We start from the raw sequence: 23,292 nt of genomic DNA on the forward strand, positions 1-23,292 counted from the left end.
GAAGGTCATGGAATAAGGCGTGTGCCCCGTTGAAGTTCTCTCTGTTGTGCGATAGGCCCAAAGTACTCGCGGAAGTTCTTCCGGCCAGTGAGCCTTGCAGGCTTGGAGTTTTTTCTTCAACGTGGTCTTTAATATTTTGTTTACAGCTTCCACTTGCCCATTAGCCTGGGGTCTGGCGACTGCAGAAAAGCTTTTGATAATTCCATGCGAAGCACAGAAGTTCGTGAAGTGTTCACTGTCAAATTGTTTTCCGTTGTCGGACACAATTTTTCGTGGAAGCCCAAAACGACACACTATATTCCTGATGACAAAGTCCAGTGCTTTTTTGGATGTGACCGTGTTCATAGGTTCAGCTTCAGCCCATTTGGTGAAGTAGTCTACCGCGACTATGGCGTACTTCACTCCACCCTTTCCAGTTGGAAGGGAACCTACTAGGTCAATGCCCCAAACGGCGAACGGCCAGGGGCTGGTCATTAGGGTAATTTCTGTAGGCGGCGCTCGCGGAACCTTGGCGTACCTCTGGCACTGCTCACATTTTCTGACATAATCCACACAATCCTTCTTCATGGTGGGCCAGAAGTATCCTTGTCGAAAGATTTTTTTGGAGAGGCTCAGCCCGGAGGTATGGTCGCCACAGAAGCCTCCGTGAACCTCATGGATGATGGCGCTGACTTCGGTTCCGGCAACACACCTAAGGAAGGGTATGGACAACCCCCTGCGGTAAAGCTTTCCATCCATAACCACGTATCGGGGAGCTTGATACTGGAGCTTTCTTGCGTCAGCTTTATCAGTGGGGAGCTCCCCGGTGGTGAGAAATCTGAGGATGGGTCCTATCCAGGAATGGGAATGGTCGATGATGGCATTTACCCTCTGTGTCTCGGTAGTGGGTGCTTCTAAGTGCCCGATGGGCACCAGGCCATATTGTTCAATCTCCGGGTCTGTTGCAAGCTTGGCCAGCGTGTCCGCGAGTGAGTTCTGGTCCCGGGGGACCTGGCGGATTTGGTAGCCTTTGAAATGCTGCAGTAGGCCGCGGGAGAGAGACACGTAGGCAGCCATTTTTTCGCCTTTCGTCTGGTATTCCCCGGATATTTGGTTTACCACAAGTAGGGAGTCGCTGTATACTTCGATTTTTTGGGCTCCGACTTCTCTGGCCAGTCGTAATCCAGCTAACATGGCTTCGTGTTCTGCCTCGTTGTTGGATGCTGGGAACGCGAAACGGATGGCGCTCTGGAGCTGATGCCCTTGGGGAGATATTAGGATGACCCCTGCTCCAGCTCCTTTTTCATTTGAGGCTCCGTCTACATAGACCTTCCATGTGGGAAGTTCCGGGACAGGATCTTCCGGGAGGTCATTCATTCCCGAGCATTCCACAATAAAGTCCGCGAGGGCTTGACCTTTTATGGAAACACGTGGTTGGTAGTGGACGTCGAACTGGCTCAGTTCCATGGCCCACTTAAGCAATCTGCCAGAAGACTCGGGCTTCTACAGGACTTGTCGGAGAGGGTGGTTGGTGAGTACTTTGATGGTGTGCGCCTGGAAATATGGCCTCAGCTTCCGTGAAGCAATCAGCAAGCAGAGGGAGAGTTTCTCGATCATTGAATATCTGGACTCGGCGTCCAATAACCTCTTGCTTACGTAATACACAGGGAGCTGGATACGGCCATCTTCCCGGACGAGAGCGGCACTCACTGTGTGCTCAGTCACAGCTAAGTATAAGAACAACGCCTCTCCTTCGACAGGTTTGGACAGAATGGGAGCTCGGGTTAAATGTTCTTTGAGGTGTTGGAAGGCTGCTTCGCATTTGGGGGTCCACTCGAACTTCTTGTTTCCTCGCAACACATTGAAGAAGGGGATACACTTGTCAGTGGCCTTGGATACGAAGCGGCTGAGAGCAGCTATCCTTCCGGTAACGCTCTGGACATCCTTATGTTTCCGGGGGGAAGGCATATCTATGAACGCCTTTAATTTCTCAGGGTTGGCTTCCACTCCGCGGGAGCTGACAATGAAACCGAGGAACTTCCCAGACGAGACCCCGAAAGTACATTTCTTTGGATTTAGTTTCATCCTGTACTTTCGGATCACGGCGAAAGCTTCCTCAAGGTCGTCACTGTGGTCCCCGGAGGTCTTGGACTTTACCAACATGCCGTCCACGTACACCTCCATGTTCCTCCCCAGTTGGTCCTTGAACATTCTGTTTACCAGACGCTGGTACGTCGCCCCAGCATTCTTCAAACCGAAAGGCATGACCATGTAACAGTAGACACCCTTGTCCGTGAGGAAGCTGGTGTGTTCCTGGTCCGCGACATGCATCTTGATCTGGTTGTATCCGGAGTACGCATCCATGAAGGATAAGAGTTCATACCCGGAAGTAGCGTCTACCATCTAATCGATTCGCGGAAGAGGGAAACAATCTTTCGGGCAGGCCTTGTTTAGGTCCGTGAAGTCAATGCACATTCTCCAGGACCCATCGGGTTTCGGGACCAGAACTGGGTTGGCCAACCACACGGGATAGTGCGACTCCTGGAGAAAGCCTATGGACATCAATTTGTCCACTTCAGCTTTGACGGCTTCGGCTCTCACTGGGTCCAGCGGCCTCCTCTTTTGGCGAATTGGAGTTGCAGATGGGTCTATGTTGAGTGCGTGGCACGCAACATTGGGATTAATCCCCGTCATATCAGCGTGGCACCATGCCAGGATATCCTGATTATCCTTCACAGTGGCCACGATCTTATCTCGAATGGCCGACGGCAGGTTTTTCCCCACCTGAATGACTTTGGTGGGTTCTCCCGGGTTGAGGATCACCTCTTCGACTTCCTCCATCGGCTCTATTGCTTTCTCGATTCCCACTCTTGGGTTGAGTTCGTCAAAGTATGCCTCCTGAGCACCCCCAGTTTCTGGTAATTCTTCCGCCAACGGAATGGCAGCAAACGTCTCTTGGACCGTGTAGACGGATCTGACGGAGACGTTATAACAGCTCCGTGCACTTCTTTGGTCTCCTCGGAGGGTGCCAATACGCCCATCGTCGCATGGAAACTTCAAACATAAGTGGCGTATCGAGGTTATGGCCCCACAATCGATCAGGACCGGTCGGCCTAAGATGGCATTATACGCCGTGGGGCAGTCGACCACCACGAATGTGCTATGCTTGAAGGCACAAGCGTCGCTTTCTCCTCTGAGGGTGACTGGAAGTTGAATTTTGCCTAATGGCATGAGTGCGTCCCCATTGAACCCTTGAAGCTGGATGGGGCATGGGGCCAGGTCTGTCTCGGTCAATCCGATCGCGTGGAAGGCCGCTTTGAAGAGGATGTTTACGGAGCTTCCGTTATCGACCAAGATCCGCGAGACCTTCTTATTGGCAATCTGGGCTTCCACCACGAGGGGATCGTTGTGGGGGAAGTGCACATGTCGAGCATCGTCCTCCGTGAAGGTGATGGGAAGATCCATCATTCGGGGACGTTGAGCAGGTGATTGAACCAAGGCGCACATCTCCTCGGCGTGTTCTAACTCCCTCAAGTACCTCTTCTGGGAGTTGCGGGTGCTTCCGGCAAGGTGCGGTCCTCCGGAAATGGTGGCTACGTGTCCGTCAACGGGTGGCGGAGCAAGGCCGGGCGGATATGGGTTGCCCGGTCCTGGAGCCAACAAGGCAATAGGCGTCGGAGCGGGTGGAGCAGGAAGTGCCGGGTACTGAGACCCGGGAGCTTGGGGGTGACCGGCTCCAGGAGCGCTAGCAGTCCCCCTCTGTCCCGGGGAATATGTAGCTCCGTGAACTACCCCCTGTCCGGGATAGATAATGGGTATCCTCACCCACTGACCGAGGTGTCCCGCTCTTGCCAGGGACTCGATCTAATCCTTCAGCTGAAGGCACTCGTTCGTGGTGTGCCCCACGTCTCCGTGGAACTCACACCTTTTATTGGAGTCTCGCGGACGTCTTCCTCCGTGAGACACTTTCGGGGGCTTCCTGTAGTTGACCATATTACAGGTCGCCCGATAGACATTCTCTCGCGAGTCTATCAAATTGGTATATTCCGTGAACTTGGGCTCATAGTCCTTCCGGGGCTTCTTTGAATGGTCTCCCCGGTTGGAGTTTCTTCCGCTTCGTTTGCTCCGCGATTGGCTCAAATTTCGTTCTGGGGCTTCCGCTTGCGGCTGCGGCATGCCAGGAGCGATACTACATCCGGTTTGTACAGCTCCGTACCCAGAGAAATGGGTTTGACTCGGCGTCTGAGCAGACGCGGAAGGCCCGTACACACGTGGAGTGAATTGGGCTCCTGGAAGCGTGAGGACTGGTGCGGGAGCTTGCGAAGCAAAGCTCGGCGCGGTCACGGAAGGCGTTGGAGCTGGGGGAACTCCAAAGGCCTGCTGGTAGGCATCCTCAAGGTTGATGATTCCCTGAGCCTTTGACATGAATTCGGACAGCGTTTCTGCCCGTCTCCTCTGCATTTCCCCCCATAGCAGGGAGCCGACAGTAAGGCCCGATTGGAGGGCGATCAGCTTCATGTCATCGCTGACCTTGGTCTTTGCAGCAGCTTCCATCATTCTCTGAATGAAAGCTTTGAGGTTCTCAGTGGGTTGCTGCTTGATGTTGGTTAAGGAACCAACCTCCATGTCGTGGTCGCGGGCAGCAATAAACTGCCTCCTGAATGCGGACTGTAGCTCCTTCCAACTGTGGATTGATCCGGGAGCTAATCTTTTCCACCAGTCCTCCGCGGACCTGGTAAGGGTGAGTGAGAAGCACATGCATTTGGCGTCCTCACTGACACGCGCCACTTGCATCATTTTGTTGTATTTAGCTAGGTGGGTACGCGGGTCTGTCCTCCCATCATATAATTCTATGTGGGGCATTTTGAAGTTATCCGGGAGGGACGTTTCCGCGATCCTCCGAATACATGGTTCCGGGTCTTCCTCCTCAGAGTCTGACAGGGCCCCACTTTGCTTCCGGACCAGCTTGGTCAAGGCAGCAATCTGTTCCTCGAGCCTCTTCGTATCACTCTCCGGGAGGTCACGTCCCCGGAGCTTGTCATTAATATGATTTCGGAGGTCATCTCCGCGAGGCCGGGCCTTTTCTCCTTTGGCCTTTTCATACTTGGCCTCCAACCTTCTTCTTAGGTCCACCGTGGACCAGCTATCTTCGGAGTGCGAGTTCGCAGCCCGACCGTCCTGGTTGACGGAATCACTGGGGCGGTTGTTCCTTCCCCTAGGCCTGGGTGCCTTAGCACCGGGCCCTTTAGGCACGGAGTGCCCCCTTGGGGCTGAAGGACGTCTGGGCTTAGGAGCGTCAGAGACCTTCTGCGCGCGGGGGGGGCAGTCGGCCTTGTGATTCACGCCTTTAGGAGGTGCAGGGGCGTCAGCGCGCACAGGCTCTCCAACTTTTTCTTTGCCCTTGTTAGGGGCGGCTTTGGATGGTCCAGCAGCGGCTGGATCCGGTATAGCGGCATCAGCACCACCTAAAACAGAGGCGTCCTCGTCCGAGTCGCCTAGGTCTCCGAACTTGCTTTGGAGGCGCTCCATCATGCGCTGCATTTTTTCGGAGAGGCGCTCCTGCTCAGCAAGCTTGGCTTTGGTGACCTCCAGTTCTTCGGCTACTTGGACCAGTTCTGGGTCCTTCTCATAGTAGCAGCCGTCCTTGTAATAACCGTCTTGGACATACTCTTCTTCGTCTTCTAAGTATGTTGTATCTTCGGTACTGACCCGATCCTGGCGGGATGTCGGGTCTTCACCTTGGTAGTCCAAGGGTTCGCTTTACACCACATCTTCCATCACGGTATCGGGGTTGACCGTAGCATTTTTGTCAACAGCGGATTTTCTCGTAGTCACCATCTCTTTAGCACGAAGTGAATACAAAAAACGTACACAGAAAAAGAGCTGACTAACAACTTCCTACAGCTCTCAATGAAAGCACCAAAATGTTTACCGAGTTTTTCGGAAACGAATACAAACAGAATAATAAAAAGATAAGAACTGTAGAAATGCTGAAATGTAACTAAACAAACAGTGTTTTTACGTGGTTCAGGCGTTAACAAGCCCTAGTCCACGAGTCGATGTTATTATACTTGGAAAAGGTTACAGTAAGATGGCTGGTGCACAAGAACTTCACACACTCACAGTGTTTCTCTCGGGTTCTCTTGAAGAAGATGAAGCTAGAGAGATTTTAGTAGAGTTTTTGCTATGTGATCTGTTGGTCGTCCCTCTTCTTGTAAAATGAAGGGGTCTTTATAGCTAGGGTTTCGGATTAGGGTTTTTCTCTACGTCCATGAGTCTTAATTACACCAGCCATAAATAGGGATACAATTACTGTAGTAGCATGGCTACAAGACTCTATGTGGGTATATTTACGTGAAAGTATGGGGAACACACAAAGTCAGCCGTCTTTTCCAAGTTGTCAGCAGAACAGTAGGCGAAAAGGTACCCTTAGGCGTGCTGGGATGTGTGCGGCTTTGACCTGACGGGCGTGTCAGGCGGGATCCTGTGTCAGGCGGATATCATTCCAAATATGCCTTCCCCAGGACTCGACCGTTTGGCTTTGTCCGTGCGAGGCACGGAACTGCTTCCGCGGAGACCACTCGAAGAGCTTCTCCTGGAAGGGGCTTCCCCGAAGGATACCCCTTCGGGAGTCCGGGAGAGTTGACGAGTTTCCGTGTTGTGTTTGCTTGGAAGAGTAATCCGGACACTAAACGGGAGAGGCGAAGCCTTTCTGTTCATCCGCGAGCTCTGGTCACCTACCCTGAAAGACATCGATAATTCTGCTTCCCCGAGGACATCAATCTAAACGCTATCCGGAAATCTGGATAACAAAACTAAATACACACACAAGTTTTTTTCCAACAATAATAAAAATAAGAAAAAGAAAAAAAAAACTAACAACAAAATAAACTAAAACTAACAAATCCTAGAAAAGAAAGGATGCCAATATATATATTTTTTTTTCTAATAGTACAATAATGTAAAAAAAATGAAAAACTAACTAAAAAAAATAATGATAGTGATTTTTTTTAAAAACTTTTTTTTTAAAGAGTAAATAAGATAAATCCAAAAAAAAATCACAGAGAAATATACACAAAAAGAAAATGATAGAATTACTTACCTCTTTTACAAAATTTATTGAAATTTTTTTTTTTCACTATTACCTCCCTGGCAACGGCGCCAAAATTTGTTTAACGCCCAAACGTGACTTCCACCTAGCGGTAGTCGTAGTATAGATTGGGCGGTCGATTCCACAAGGATGCAAATAAATAAAGTCAATCAATAAATAAAGTTTAGAGATAAATAATGTGAGGAAAATAGAACAAGTGATATTTTTGTTGTTTTTGAAATTTAAAGATTAGAAATAAAGATAGAATAAAGTGTGATATAACAATAGGTAGCAAGTAGGAAGGATCAAGAGTCACCAATATGCATACTTATTTATTTGGATATTTGATTCACAAAAGTTACACAAATGAGAAGTTCACAACCCAACTATTCATTTGGAAGATTTAACATTGAATCACAAATATATTTCACAAAAATGTATTCAAGTGATTATTATTCTTTACCATGGAAGGATGGGATAAATCGTATGAGAAATCTAAAAATGACATTATACCATTGGCAATAATGAAATAAAATATTTGACATAAAACCTAACACAAATATTACTTTTACTATTTATAAAATACATAGAAAGAGCATGACTAATTTTATATAGATTTTAGCAAAAGTACATATATATGAGTGAGATGGAGAAAATGATAAAGATATTATCTATATTATTTTCACTAATTTGATAATACATAGAAAGTGTTTGACAAAATCTATATACTATTAGTAAACATAAATATAGAGAACAAGATGGAGAAATAGAGATGAAATAAAATAAATCAATCAAATATATAAACTTTAACCACATGGTGAATCAAAAATACCAAATAGTGCATATAGGATCATCCTAACCTTCCTAAGAAGGTTAGCCTTTTATGCTAGACATTTCATGAAATTCTAGAGAGAAAATATGAGAAATGAGACTAAAATTTGGTAGAGTTTTGCTACCTAAAATTACATTCAAAATGTGAAAGAAGAGTCCCTATTTATAGAAAGAGAAAATGACTAAAAAGAAATTAAACAACAATTTGAGGTTTACAAAATAAATTTGAAATATTAATAATAAAATATGATTTTGAAAAATTAAATCTTATTATAAATATTAACCTAGTTATTTTGGTGTATGGTCAAAATACCATTTTTCTAAAGCACAAAAAAAGATGAGCTTTAAAGCTCAAAATGACAATTTTGCAAGGCCCAATACCCACACAATATGGATTGAAGGTGGCTGATGGCAGAAGTGAGTTTTGACCAATTCCCAGCCAATGGGGAGGCGCCATGTAGGCGCTGGCTGGGACTGATTTGGATTGGGCTTGCTGCGTTTCGTTGGGCTGCTTGGAAGATTAAATTTGGGCTAGGCCTTTAGCTGGATTGGATAGAGCTGTTGAAAGGTGTTTGGGCCGCTGGAAGTGACGTTGGGCTGAAGGAGGAGCTTTGTTGGTCACGTTGGAGAGTTGCTGAAGGAAGTTGAAGGGAGCTTGGCTGCTGGGCAGCTGACAGGTGGTGCAGCATGGAGCTCGGACGCGTGGCGCGCTGGGGCGCGGACAGCTGGCGGCTAGGAGAAGAATAAGCTGGCGGGCTTGAGCTTCATTTCTTCAACAAAATATCATTTTCTTCATTTCTTTTTTCAGTTTTAACTCATTCTTTCTCTTCTCTTTTTGCTAGTGTTCAAATGCAATTTATTTCCTAAAAATTAACAATAAATTAAATCATAATCAAATATTTCCATTTATAAAATAAATCATATTAATTCCATGAAAATATTAATTAAAACTTAATTTATTTTGACTATTAAAATCAATAAATGTGTATTTTTCACCACTAATCAGTCTACTAGAATGATAGATGAGCTGTGTAGATCTAGTGTTTTGTATGCTATGGGTTTTCAGACTTTGTTGCCAACTGGGGAACTGGTGGTCTCGAGGAGATGGATTAGAGCATTGCCAGTAGAGATAGATGGCAGGTAATTTGTCTGTTGATCTGATTGAGCTAGTGATGGATGACTTCGATATGATCCTAGGGATGGATTGGTTATTGAAGTATGGGGCAACAATTGACTACAAGGGCATGATGGTGGCTTTTGAACCAGAAGGGGAGGTACCCTTTGTGTCTGTGGGGATAATTAGTGGACCGCGAGTACTTATGATTTTAGCACTGAAGGCTAGATACCTGATGCAGGAAGGTTGCATAGGATTCCTAGCGAACATTGTGGATACCTCTAGGGTTGTGTCGGTTGGACCGAGTGAGACCAGATTGGTATGTGAGTTTCCAGATTTATTCCCAGCAGACCTGCAAGGGTTGCCGCCACAGCGAGAGATCGAGTTCGTTATAGAGTTGGCGCTAGGGCCAGAGCCAGTATCTAGGACACCTTATAGAATGGCTCCGACAGAGTTGAAGATTCAGTTGCAGGAATTACTGGATTTGAAGTTCATTAGACCGAGTTTCTCACCATGGGGTGCTCCAGTGTTGTTTGTCAAGAAGAAGGATGGATCTCTTGACCTGGATGTAATCACTAAATAATCACGTGCAACCCGCGAGCACACTAATCTTGTCATGTCAACAAGTAAGTATTTTTTAGGGTAAACACCATCATTATAACATTAATTTAGGATTTAAAGGTACACCTATACGAGCATCATTTTCACATCGATCTAGTATTGAAATGGGGATGACTTTTCATATTCTACTTAAGTGCATCAATTTAGTGTAGAATCAATATAGAGAAACATAACAAATATTCATTCATGCAAATACCATTGAATATGCATTGTTATTGAATCGATTAAACATAGAATTTAAACAAAAACCTAGTTCTTGAAACACATAAACAAATTAGGCCTAAAACGATTTAATCAAACCTAGTACTAAAACACATATCCTGAGCAATACTTTTGTTGATGCGGTTTTTCGCCAACAGTAGATTTAGAAATCTAATAAGAGTATTAGTGCTTATTTGCAAACCATAATGAACTTATAAGAACCCTTTCGTACACACACAATTTTACGTGGTTCAGTGGTTAAAAGCCACCTAGTCCAAAAGACAATATTATTGCTCTTCTCTCACAATTTTTGCAGAGTTTCAGTAATACAAAAAGCCCGTCCCTTTTTCTATCAATTATCCCTGATATTTATAGTAGAATTTCCTGGACAGGTTTGAGTAACCGTGTGCATAAATATGGTATACATTTAATACAGATAATTCTCATTTACATTGGGATATGTTTGCATAACTGAATATACTCCTGCTATCTCGGATAATAAATGATAAATGTGAAATACATCTTGTGCATTAATGAGTGTATAAAGAGCCTCCGAGTCTCTTAGGATCCTTCAGTATAAGTCATGACCAAGTTTCCATAGGCTTAATATCTTCATTGAGCTGGTGATCTAAGAATACTTGAACCTTAGGTCAAATTAACTTTAGAGTGCCCTAAAGGGGATCTGACTACTGTATGTCTCAAATTGGACCATCATCTTAAGAGGTGGTTTGATAATTTCCTTAATGTCGTATTGCCAAGTCCTAACTCGAGCTATTCACATCATCATTAGCTAGATATTCTACTTGCCTGCTTTTCTATATATTCATCTGTCAACTGTATCCCTAACTAAGTGATTAAACTCATGCTAATTTTTAGGGTGAAATAACTTTCAACTCTCAACAATCTTAGTTTCATCAAAATTATAATTTCTAAACAATCAATGATTAAAAAGAAATCGTGGTGGTGCGACACTTCGATAGGAGCTTGACAAGTTGGAGTGGGTTAGTCAGCAAGAGAGTGATAGAGGGAAATAGGACATGAGGGCCTTTTGGTCCAATTTTAAATTTGAAGGATAGGTTTATAAATTTTTTTGTAAGGAGGTATAGTTTTTATATATGAGTATGTTTTTAAGTTAAAATTTCCAATTACGAGCATAATTTTTAATTTAAATATATCATTTTTATTAATTTTTCTTTTAAAATTAATTAATATTATTTTTAAAAAAATGAGTTGGATAAATGAGGATGTGAAAAATTTTAAAAATAAAAGAATTTACCGCAAATATCTTTAAAAAAACATAAGAGAGAGAAAAGTAAGTTTGTGCTACGGGAAACCCTAGCTGGGTAAATTTTATGCTAAATCTTATTCCATAGTTCCGGTTTCAGCCTCATTAACCAAAACCCTTCACCCAGAATCAACGCCGTCACTCCACTCTCAATCTCACTTTCAATGGCCGACTTAGCTGATCAAGCAGCGAAATCTGTCTCCGATTTATCAATGGATTCTTCATCTGAAACTATGAGCAAGAAGTAAGTTTTCCCAAACACATTTTTGTTTTTTTTTATCAATTTTTATTGGGAGATGTTTCTCTTTGTTTGCCTGACAAACATTGGAGGGGAATTGAAGAAATGAAAATTGAGCTACATATGGGCTGTAATCATGGAATTTATTAATATATTCTCTGTTATTGTGGATTATGGCTTTGATAATACATTTCCCATTTTCGGGACCAAAAGTGCTATTCAGGGTTTTTGTTCCTTATCATATAATTTTATTTTTTTTCATTTTTGTACGTGGTGTTTTTAAATTTTTGAAACCTTTTTGTGTTTGGGTTATATATTGATTTTCTTTGGTTTTGCTTACAGTGCACGCAAGAAGGAGTTAAAGATTAAGCAGAAGGAAGAGGAAAGACGGCGAAAGGAAGAAGAAAAGGCTAAGCAGGTACTCTCATTTTAGTTATCAGATAGCTAGTTGAGATAGAAATTATAGCGGATATGGTGAAATTGGAGAAATGTGGATATTTGAGTGTCTTTTTTCTGTTTCTTCATATGAGTGACTTTTGCAGTATCTAACGCATTTATTCATTGTTCTTCATGGGAACTAAGTATTATTTATGTCATACATGCTTAGTAAGACTGGCTTGCCATCTTCTATTTGTAATATCTTGCAGTCTGTTATATGTATTTATATAACTATATAAGATTGACACAGTTTCACCTGTATAGGTGCTATTAGTAAATTATTTGGAACCGGCTTTTTATTTCTGATGAGCTTAAGTGAGAGTTTATTCAATTCCATAAAGATGTTACTCTTTAGGAGTTAGAAGCTTTGAGTATGTTTTCTTGTTTGATTTATGAAGTCGAAGATGTAAGATTACAAGGTAGAATGGAATTGAGGTACATGATTCGTACATCATTTTCTAGCCTGCTGAAGATTTGCACCACTCCTGAAATGTTTTATTTTTATATTTTTATGATAACTTCATATCTTATACTTTTATGGTTAAATCTCGTGACATGTAAATCTGTTAGGCTGCTGCAGCACCTAGCACCCAGACTAAGAAATCTGCAACAGCTGATGATGAAGACATGGATCCAACGGTATAAATACAGTCATTTTCTTAGAAGAGGTGCTTATTGAAAGATTAAAATTTCCTTGAATCTTATTTGACGTGTTTTCTGCTTCAGCAATACTTTGAAAACAGGCTCAAGTATCTTGCATCTCAAAAGACAGAAGGTCATAATCCTTATCCTCATAAATTCTTTGTATCTATGTCTATCCTTGAATACATAGAGAATTATGGAAGCTTAAGCAATGGGGAGCATCGAGAGGATGTTACTGTATCTTTAGCTGGTATGAAAATTTTTAGATTTCTTTGTTCAAGGGAGGAGTTATTATTTTGTTCATTCTTGTTTCCATTAATTTGAATTTTTTTCCCATTATCTAAGGCCGAATTATGAGCAAACGATCGTCTTCCTCAAAACTTTTCTTTTATGATTTACACGGTGGGGGTGCTAAGGTCCAAGTCATGGCTGATGCCAGGTGTTTTTTTCTATTTCTTTTTTCATTTTTAAATCTGTATGCTCATATAACATTGATGTTCCGTCATTTTTTTTCTTGGTTGATAATAAATCTTGGGAATTTTATGTTCTTAAAGTACTTAATAGTTATTATGCATTCTGCTCCTCAGAGTTTTGCGTTATGGATATTATTATGATTATAAATTACAGCAAGTAGCTCTCAAATTTAAATCTGTTTGCGGGCTAGTTATAATTGGTTTTAGAATTTTCAAATATTTAATGTGTATTGTTGATGTTGTGAAACAAAAATACAATTACTATGATATCATTGTTTTTTGTTTTTGTTTTAATTAATCTTTTAATGCAGCAAGTCAGACATGGATGAGGCTGAATTTTCTAAGTTCCATTCAACTGTTAAGCGTGGTGATATTGTTGGTGTCTCTGGTTTTCCAGGTCTGATGCTACTGCTGCCTGCTAACTGTTTGTTAAATTGTTCTTTTGAATAAGTATAATATCTTCATAATTTAAGACTTGCTGTTTGGACATTGAATTTGTTGAATTTGATTTGGATTGAATATGCAAACAGGAATCATTGAATTGAAGACTTTTTCAATGTTGAAAAAAGATTTATCTGGTAAATAGATTAGTAGACCAAAGTAAAGATTATTAAGAGACTTAGGGAATCAGCCTGAAAGAACAATCTCGTGTGAAAAATCCCAGAATGGGTCATGCTTATTGTTTTCAAACTTCTGAATCATTATCCAGTCCTTCAGGAGATTAATGAGCTATAGTAAAAACGTCCAAACTAATTGATTTACAAAGATTTCCAAAGTCATCTGTCTTTTCTGTTTTATTTAACTTCACCTGCATCATTTGTAGTAGGAACTCATTGGTGTTTTTAATTAAATGTTTTATTGTATCTTATTAGATTGTAAATACTGTTCTGTTTGGGTTGATGACTCTTTGTAAATGCACTTCACTAATTGAAGTAATTTTAATTTTGTTAAGGAAAAACTAAAAGAGGGGAGTTAAGTATTTTCCCAAAATCGTTCATGGTCTTATCCCATTGTCTTCATATGATGCCAAGGCAGAAAGCTGCGACTGGTTCAGAGAATACAAATTTGAAGGTGAGAAAAAATATCATACATTCTCTTGTTGGTTGACTTATTGATATATATATATATATATGTATATAATATATATAATTTAATAATTCTGCAGAAAACTGATGCATGGGTCCCCGGAAGTACCAGGAATCCTGAGACATACATATTGAAAGATCAGGTATTGGTTTGTCCTCTCCTTTCTTTTTTGCGCAAGTTGCATTGCACTCTTTTTTTTTTTTTTAGTTATATAGTTTAAGACTATCTCCAATGCAAGATCTAAATACTATGCTAAATTTGGCACAAGAATTATACAAATTGCCATTTTTGGCATTGTGGTCCAGCAAATTAACATTTATAAATGCATGTTGATATTACAAAAGTAAACTATCATTAAATATTTATTGAAAATATCATTTTTCAATTGTTCATTTTCATTTTTTTAGTTTTCAATAGCAGTATGGTAATTATAGAACGCATTTATTGCTGTGCCAAATTTGACGAAGTTCTTAGCACACTATTGGAGCAGTTTGTTTATTTAATGCTGAAATATAGCAATGCATCGGTCCATTGAAGATGCTCTAAGAACATATTGTGCTCATTTCGGTCTTTGCATACCAATGTTGTCTAGCTTTAGAATCACAATAATTACCTTGATGTGTATTTCTTTATTGAGCATTTGATATATGTACACCGATTAATTGCAAACAAAAAATAAGCCTACATATTTCTAGCATATAAGAATATAAACAGTATATATACTCTTATGATCCTGTTTCAAATGTTTTGTAACTTGCCTTGGCTTTTTGAACTGGGAATTTTTGCTTGCCACTTTTTCTAGTTGTGGTATTTCTTTCTTTCTTTTACTTTTCTCCTTTGTTTGTATACTGAATCAGTGTATTTGTTTTTTAATATTTCTTTCATTCTATTAATTTTGTTTGCACTTAGTATTTATGTAATTATTTTATGTTTCAGTTATAAATGTTTGATTTTTTATTTTGACTTATGGTAGGAAACTCGATATCGCCAACGTTATCTGGATTTGATGTTGAATTCTGAGGTTCGACAAATATTTAAGACCAGGTCTAAGATCATTTCATATATTAGAAGGTTTCTTGACAATCTAGATTTCTTGGAGGTTAGTGTGTGCTTTGTTTTGAGTTTGTTCAGTATATTTTTATTGTCTTGTGTTCATATTCTGTAGTTTTTTTTTCTTTTAATATTTGTTCTTTCTTTTTGTTCTTAAAACATTTTTTTTCCATCTAGGTTGAAACTCCAATGATGAACATGATTGCTGGTGGAGCAGCTGCCCGTCCTTTTGTGACCCATCACAATGATCTTAATATGAAGCTTTTCATGCGAATTGCTCCTGAACTTTATCTCAAGGAGCTAGTTGTTGGTGGACTTGATCGTGTATATGAGATAGGGAAACAATTTAGGAATGAGGGAATCGATTTAACACACAATCCTGAATTCACTACCTGCGAATTTTATATGGCTTTTGCAGACTATAATGATCTGATGGAATTAACTGAGAAGATGTTGAGTGGTAAGGGTTGGATATTTTTTATTACAAGCATTTTTATTCTTAGCGTGATTTCCTTTTCTAACTTCTTTTCCTCAAATACCTAGATACCTTTTTTGCTAAACATTGTTTATCTGAATTAGGAATGGTCAAGGAACTTACTGGTGGATATAAAATTAAGTATCATGCAAATGGACTTGATGCAGATCCAATTGAGATTGACTTTACTCCCCCCTTTAGGTATGGAATATATTTACCGGTAAAGCTTATGGATGTATGTTATTAAACATCTGAATAACATTTTTATTTGTTTGACCTATTGCAGAAGGATTGACATGATTGAGGAGTTAGAGAGGATGGCCAATCTTAATATTCCAAAGGACCTTGCTAGTGATGAAGCAAATAAATATTTGAAGGATGCTTGCGTAAGATATGAAATCAAATGTGCACCTCCTGAGACAACAACTCGATTATTGGACAAGGTTCAACTTCATCTTTTTTCTTTTATGTGTTTAAACTTGAACATAATCACAGTTAATAGTGAACATGAAAGAATATTGTTTAAATTATGTTCTAGGGTCATGAGTTTCTTTGGTTTACTTGGATAATATAAAAGGAGATTTGGAATTTTATTTTGTTTCAATAGTTTCCTTCCTATTTAGTTATGTAAATCAAAGTCATATTGGAAATATAAATTGATGTATAGGCTTTCTTCATCAGAAGCAGCACTTAAGACTGCCTGTCAGGCTTTATTACCTTCCTTGTTAGTTGCAATATGCTGGCTAAGAATGTGTTTTTTCCCAGTTAGAATCTTTAAAATGTAAATCTCTGTTTTCACTAAGGTGATTGGGATAAGTTTGATGTCTGCATTATCTAAGTTGGTTCCTTGTAATGCTTACATATATGTTGTTTTCTGCCGCATGATGTGAAGTATGTTAACCATTAATGTGAGAGTATCGTATTTATATTTGTACAATTGTTTAAAATGGTAATCACTGGAGAAAAATCCTCCAGTTTGATGTTTTGGAAAATTTTATAGCCCTATTGCAGGACTTGCATCAATTTTAAATTTTTTTTTTTTATATATGTCATCGAGTTGTCCTATTCTACATGCAGCTTGTGGGGCACTTCTTGGAAGAGACTTGTGTGAACCCAACTTTCATCATCAACCATCCAGAAATAATGAGTCCTCTGGCAAAATGGCACAGATCAAAACCAGGCTTGACTGAACGTTTTGAGTTATTCATCAATAAGCATGAAGTATGCTCTGCCAACTTTTAGAATTTGCAATTTCCCTTGTGTTAACATAATTTTCTGTTTTCGATCTTTAACCATGTTTCTGGCCAATCCTTTATTACTCAGCTTTGCAATGCATACACTGAGTTGAATGATCCTGTCGTACAGAGACAGAGGTTTGCTGAACAACTGAAGGTATATTACATGCTTCTCCAGCTGTGTACTTTATTCTTTAGTGAGTTGTTTTCTTTTTCTCAAATAGTTGTGGTTCATTCCTAGGACCGGGCATCAGGTGATGATGAAGCTATGGCCTTGGATGAGACATTTTGTACTGCTCTTGAGTATGGCTTACCTCCAACTGGTGGCTGGGGATTGGGTATTGACCGGCTCTCTATGTTATTTTCTGATTCCCAGAATATCAAGGTATGCAATTCTTTCTTTTTTGTGCCCCTGCGTGTTAGTGTGCTGAAACCCATATGCAGATTTTACCTCACATATAAAGAGTTGCTCACGTTCACTATATTTTTGCTCTGGGTAACAGGAAGTTCTACTTTTCCCTGCCATGAAACCACAAGACGAAGCTCCGATCAAAGGTCTTCTACATTTTTTGCCTTTCGTTTTCTGACCCTTAATTATAGGCAATTGTTATTTTAATTTATCTTTGCTTAGAGCTTAACAGATTGTTTACCGTTCTTTGGCAGTTACAGCGGCCTAGGAAATTTTCTAGACTGCTCATTTAAGCTTGGCCATAACTTTTGACAGTACTATAGCATCACATTCCAATTTTGCTGGGGAAGAGAGGCAGTGTTTTTGACTTGTGGGGTTATTATGATATATTATTTGATGAAACAATTGTCTTACCACATACGGCAGTGATAGTTGTAATATTTTTCATTTGATTTGAATTACATTATTAATTTGTGAAGAGATTTAATCGTCAGTCACCATGGCTTTTACTTCCGTTTATGTACGAAAATGAAAAGAGCAAGTCATTTTATTTTTATTGAGATCCTTTGTAATCACTATGGTAATTTTAGAAAATATAAGAACAAATCAAGTTAATTTATTTTTTTACCTTTAACGTAAAATATATATTTTTTTCTTTCTTATTAGGATTTATTTTATATTTTTATATATGCTAAGGTTTTATATTTTTATATTTTTACAATAACATATATGATAAATTTTTTAATACAAATTAAGATTATGCATTATATATTATTGTAATAATGATATTTTATAACATTTAAATTTATATTAATATAATTATTGAATTTGTAGTATTGTATTAAATATTATTATAATAATGATAATTTAGAATATTTGAATTTATTTTAATATAATTACTAAATATTTATTTTACTAAAATTTTATAAAAATTGAGTTTATATATTATAATAATAATATTATTATTTTATAACATTTAAATTTAAATTTAAATAATTATTAAATATTTAGTCTTTTTATTATAATAATGTTATATTATAATATTTAAATTTATATTAATATAAATATTAATTATTTATTCTACCTATTTTTTAATCGATTTTAAAGATATATTTTGTTAAAGTTAAAAAAAACTGTTAAAACTAATAAAAATAGTTAATTACACATTTTTTAATATTTAGAAGAGAGATTTTAAATCTGAGTAAGTATAGAGTTGCCCTAATATTTTTTCAGATTTGTTTTTAATTTTTTTTATTCGTGGGTTAAATATAGTAACGTAAGTGTTTGATATATGTGATACCTGTTACCTATATTATATTAATTTTAATTTTTGGATACCATGTAATATGAAACTAAGAAAAATGTGGTTAGCACCTTCAGAATCAAAATATATATGAATACATTTTTTTTTAATAGATAGTATCTTCATCAAAGGACTGACGCTAGAGATAACATTAAGGCCGAAAGCAAAAGAAAAACAAACCAAGAAAGTTACAACTAATAAAAGAAACCACTACGAAGCTAAAGAGAAAGACAGCACAAAAGCACATACAGCAAGAGGTTGCCACTTTGCCCACCTAGTCCCACCTAGTCCCATGTATATGGATAAGACCAACGAGGCTCGTCCTCCAAAAGACTGCAACAAACCATCACAAGTCAAATAAAGAAGCTGCTATCATCAATAGTCTTATTAATTTCATTTGACTTCCAAAAGACCAATTTAAGTGCATAACTAAACAATAACTAAATAGTTCTTTTTTTTTCTTCAAGGTTAATTACTATAATAGACCTATCTATACCAAGCTCATTCACAGTCCTATGATGCAATTCTTGGATGAAATTCAACTATTTGATACGCCACAAACTTTAGTAATACCGCAATTGACAGCTTTTTCTCAAGCCAGTAGTCTTTTTAGAGAATCTTTATTTATTTTAATGTAGATCTAATATTAAACAAATTAATATAAGATAATATAGAACATGCTTCTAAAATTGAATTTAAAGAGAAACAAAAACAAGAATACTTACAGTATACGCAACGGAATGAAAAAGTCTTTCCTTCAGTTTCTCTAATTCTTGTATCATTTCTGTCGCAGAGTATTATCAAGAAACTGAACTGTTCTTCTAATTTCTTCACAGTCTTCCAATGTATTATTAGAATCACCTAGACTAGTGTGAGCAATTCTCAATACATGAGATATATACAAAGAGAAGAAAGTAAAATAACAAAGAGGCTTAGAAAAATATTTGTGTTTAGAGAGAATATAAAACTATTAGAAAACTAGTGATTAAACTTATCTGTCGTCTCTGAAATTTGAACGTGTGACTTCTCTCTAAGCACTCATTTTATAGACTCAATTAGGCCATTTAATTTAATTAAAAAATCAATAAAATAATAGCCAATTTAAAGCCGTAGGTCGAAATTATCATGGGCTTTAGGCCCGTGAAATTTTCCATTTGATTATAAGCCCATTGGACTTAAAATCAAGGTCTGTATTATTTTCTATTGATTTAATTAATTAAATAATTATTTAAATCTTTTATCAAATTAATTATTTATAATTTGAACATTGATTTAAACTTATTTATTAATTTAGATACCAATTTATCTTAATTAATAAATCTTCCCTAATTTATATTTTCTGCTCAAAATTACACAACTCTGTGAAACTATCCAAAATTGACCTGGTCAACTTTGATAATTCTAATTGATAATTAAATCAATTAATTGAGACTATCTAGATGATTTTATCCAAGGTACAATGGGGACCATGGGCTTATGAAATCAAGCTCCAATAAGTTATCATTAATCTAACAAATAAATTTACTAACTTATTAATTCCTCGTGACTCCACTATAGACTTGGAATTGCACTTTTGAATTCATAGAACACTCTATAACAAATATAGAAACGCTATTAATTATCCGTTGTTACAACCATAATTGTCACTCAATCCTCTATAGACGGTCTACAATGAGATAGGACTAAAATACCGTTTTACCCCTCATTGTATGTTATCCTTAAAACACTTAGTTCCTTGTAAATGATATTTCAGTAAACTAATTTAATTACTGAAATAAGATCTCTATCATTTAACACCCTGAACCAGAATAAAAGGAAACCATCGTTTCACTTCTTCATCAGAAACTATAGATGTTCATATCTATGATTAACACTCCCACTCAATTATACTATTGAGTTCCCAAGATGTAAGTATGGGCTAGTCTATAGGGTAAGCTGGTAACGAACAAGTCAAAGAACTCAAATAATACAATCAGTTAGAATACTAACCACTCAGAATTGAGATTGAATTGACCTATGGTCAACTATATGATATGACTAGAATAGATAATAACTGTATGTTTACTTATCTTATCAATTGTCAATATCAGTCTTGTCCGATGTAACAAATACATCCGATCTTATCTACTTTGCTAATGTTTTGGAAATAACATAACACTGTAATGTGTAAGTAGATCATATCGTAGATTGGCAAGTCAGTGTAAATCAAGTGCACTGACTAATCTTAAGACTAACTTATTTTGAACATATAATTATATTTATATTCCACTGTGATTACGTCACTATAAATAAGATTAGCTATATGCTCAGGATTTAATAGAAGTTTATATTAAACAAATAATCATGAAATAAAACATGTGAGCAAAGTGATTGACCAAGTCAAAATATGATTTCTATTATTTTATTGATAATAAAATGAGATTACAAAGAAATTGAGTTTTAATTAGGGCATAAAACCCCAACAAACTCCCACTTGCACTAATTGAAACTAGTGCCTTAATTCTACTAATCCCATTTCCTTGATATGCTTATCAAATGTAGCTTCTGGTAGTGTCTTTGTAAACGCATCTGCAAGATTGTCTTCAGTTGTAATCTTCATAACCTTCACATATCCCCTGGCCACATATTCTCGAATAATGTGATACTTCCTTTCTATATGCTTACTCCTCTTGTGACTTCGAGGTTCTTTCGAGTTGACTATCGCTCCTGTATTGTCACAAAAAACACAAGCGGTTTATCCATTTCTGGAATAACACCAAGATCCGAATAGAACTTCTTTAGCGAGACTATTTCCTTAGTTGCTTCTGACGCGGCTATGTACGCAGCCTCCATGGTGGAATATGAGATTACAGACTGCTTTACGCTTCTCCAAATCACAGCTCCACCCCCAAGAGTAAACACCATTCTAGAAGTACCTGTCATCGACATCAGTCTGAAAATCTGAATCGGTGTAGCCTACAGGGTTCAAAACACCACCCTTGTAGACTAACATATAATCCTTAGCCCGTCTCAAATACTTCAGGATATGCTTAACTGCTATCCAATGTTCCGGTCCTGGGTTTGACTGATACCTGCTCACTACTTCCACTGCATAGCAGATATTTGGTCTAGTACACAACATGGCATACATCAGACTTCCAACTACAGATGCGCAACAAACTTTTCTCATTGCATCTTCCTCTTCAGGAGTCTGGGGAGACTGCTTCTTTGAAAGATGAATTCCATGGCAGGACGATAGACGCCCTTTCTTGGAATTTTTCATTAAGAAATGTTCAAGCACTTTATCAATGTAAGCTGCTTGAGATAGAGCTAAGCGTCTGTTCTTTCTATCCCCAATGATCTGGATACCTAGAACATAACTTGCTTCAACCATATCCTTCATCTAGAATTGAGTGCTCAGCCAATTCTTCACATCTGATAATTTCTTAACATTGTTTCCAATGAGTAAGATATCATCTACATAAAGAACTAGGAATACCACTATTTGATTTGCCTTCAGTTGGTAAACACAGGGCTCATCAATATTTTGTTCAAAGCCATATGTTTTGATTATTTCATCAAACCTAAGATTCTAGGAACGAGAAGCTTGCCTAAGTCCATAGATGGACCTATTAAACTTGCAAACTTTTCCTTCTTGTCCAGCTACTTTAAATCCTTCTGGCTGATCCATATAAATGACTTCGTCAAGCTTTTCATTAAGAAAAGCTGTCTTGACATCCATTTACCAGATCTCATAGTCGAGAGCAGCTGCTATGGATAGAAGGATGCAAATGGATTTGAGCATGGCTACCAGACTAAAAGTTTCCTCATAGTCCACGCCTTCTCTTTGGGTATAACCCTTTGCCACTAATCGAGCTTTATAAGTCTCGATATTTCCATCAACACCTCATTTCTTCTTATAGATCCACTTGCACCCAATGGCCCTAAAGTCACTAGGTGGTTCCACAAGACCCCAGACGGAATTTAAGTACATGGACTCCATTTCTTGTTTCATGGCTTTGAGCCATAGTTCCTTTTTAGGGCTAGCCATTGCCTGTTTGAAAGACAACGGATCATCATCACTAGTGTCACCAACAACTATATTGGTTGCACCATCCAAACCACAGCGAACTGGGTTCCTAGAAACCCTCCCACTACGACGAGGCTTTGTGACTGTTTGCTCAAGAACAGTGGTACTTTCTTCATTTAAATCGACTTGCATCGGTTGGACATGAAGAGTGGGAATTTCATCATCAACTCGCGTTGATAACGATGGAACATTGGTTGGAGTCAAATCTTTAACCATCTCCTCTAAAACTACTTTGCTGCGAGGTTTGAAGTTTTGGACATAGTCATTTTCCAGAAAAGTAGCAAGCGTAGAAGTAAACACTTTCTTTTCTGAATGACTATAGAAAAGTCCACCCTGAGTACCTTTAGGATAGCCAACAAACATGCAAAATTCAGTTCGCAGTTCTAGCTTTCCTTCCTTTTTCCTCAGGACGTGGGCGGGACACCCCCAGATTCTATAATGGCGTAAACTAGGTTGACGACCATTCCAGCGTTCTAAAGGTGTTTTGGGGATTGATTTTGACAGCACGAATTTGAGAATGTCATTTGCGGTTTCAATTGCATGTCCCCAGAATGAAGTTGGTAGAGTTGAGTAACTAAGCATGCATCTAACCATTTCCAATAAAGTTTTGTTCCAGCGTTCCGCTACACCATTTTGTTGCGGAGTACCTGGGGCAGTAAGTTGTGCTAAAATCTCAAGTCCAGTTAAATGATCTTGGAACTACATATCCAAATATTCTCCACCCCTATCAGATCGTAAGATCTTTAACATTTT

General features: G+C 38.5%; 1 protein-coding gene across 2 annotated transcripts; it reads left to right on the forward strand.

Annotated features, from left to right (window-relative positions):
• The first annotated feature begins 11,160 nt into the window (after nucleotides 1-11,160).
• Nucleotides 11,161-17,660, forward strand: LOC133782318 (lysine--tRNA ligase, cytoplasmic). Of its 2 annotated transcripts, none has more exons than XM_062221576.1 (17): nucleotides 11,161-11,365; nucleotides 11,702-11,777; nucleotides 12,368-12,436; nucleotides 12,524-12,689; nucleotides 12,785-12,878; nucleotides 13,224-13,309; nucleotides 13,865-13,983; nucleotides 14,078-14,140; nucleotides 14,972-15,097; nucleotides 15,226-15,508; nucleotides 15,628-15,724; nucleotides 15,810-15,966; nucleotides 16,601-16,744; nucleotides 16,847-16,915; nucleotides 17,000-17,143; nucleotides 17,262-17,313; nucleotides 17,422-17,660. In XM_062221576.1, the coding sequence occupies exons 1-17, from the start codon at nucleotides 11,286-11,288 to the stop codon at nucleotides 17,433-17,435; spliced, it is 1,839 nt and encodes a 612-aa protein (XP_062077560.1). In that variant the 5' UTR covers nucleotides 11,161-11,285; the 3' UTR covers nucleotides 17,436-17,660. The 2 variants fall into 2 exon arrangements, with proteins under 2 accessions (XP_062077560.1, XP_062077561.1); XM_062221577.1 differs by having other exon boundaries at nucleotides 17,428-17,660.
• The last annotated feature ends 5,632 nt before the right edge of the window (nucleotides 17,661-23,292 follow it).

The sequence above is a fragment of the Humulus lupulus genome, chromosome 6 (genome assembly GCF_963169125.1).
Source record: "Humulus lupulus chromosome 6, drHumLupu1.1, whole genome shotgun sequence".
NCBI lineage: Eukaryota > Viridiplantae > Streptophyta > Magnoliopsida > Rosales > Cannabaceae > Humulus > Humulus lupulus.

Bases quoted from the DNA above. Each gene is read 5' to 3' on its own strand.
- LOC133782318 (XM_062221576.1), top strand. From the start codon at position 11,286: ATGGCCGACTTAGCTGATCAAGCAGCGAAATCTGTCTCCGATTTATCA. The intron at 14,141-14,971 runs GTATTGGTTTGT...GACTTATGGTAG, and splicing joins CATACATATTGAAAGATCAG to GAAACTCGATATCGCCAACG. The intron at 17,144-17,261 runs GTATGCAATTCT...TCTGGGTAACAG, and splicing joins CTGATTCCCAGAATATCAAG to GAAGTTCTACTTTTCCCTGC.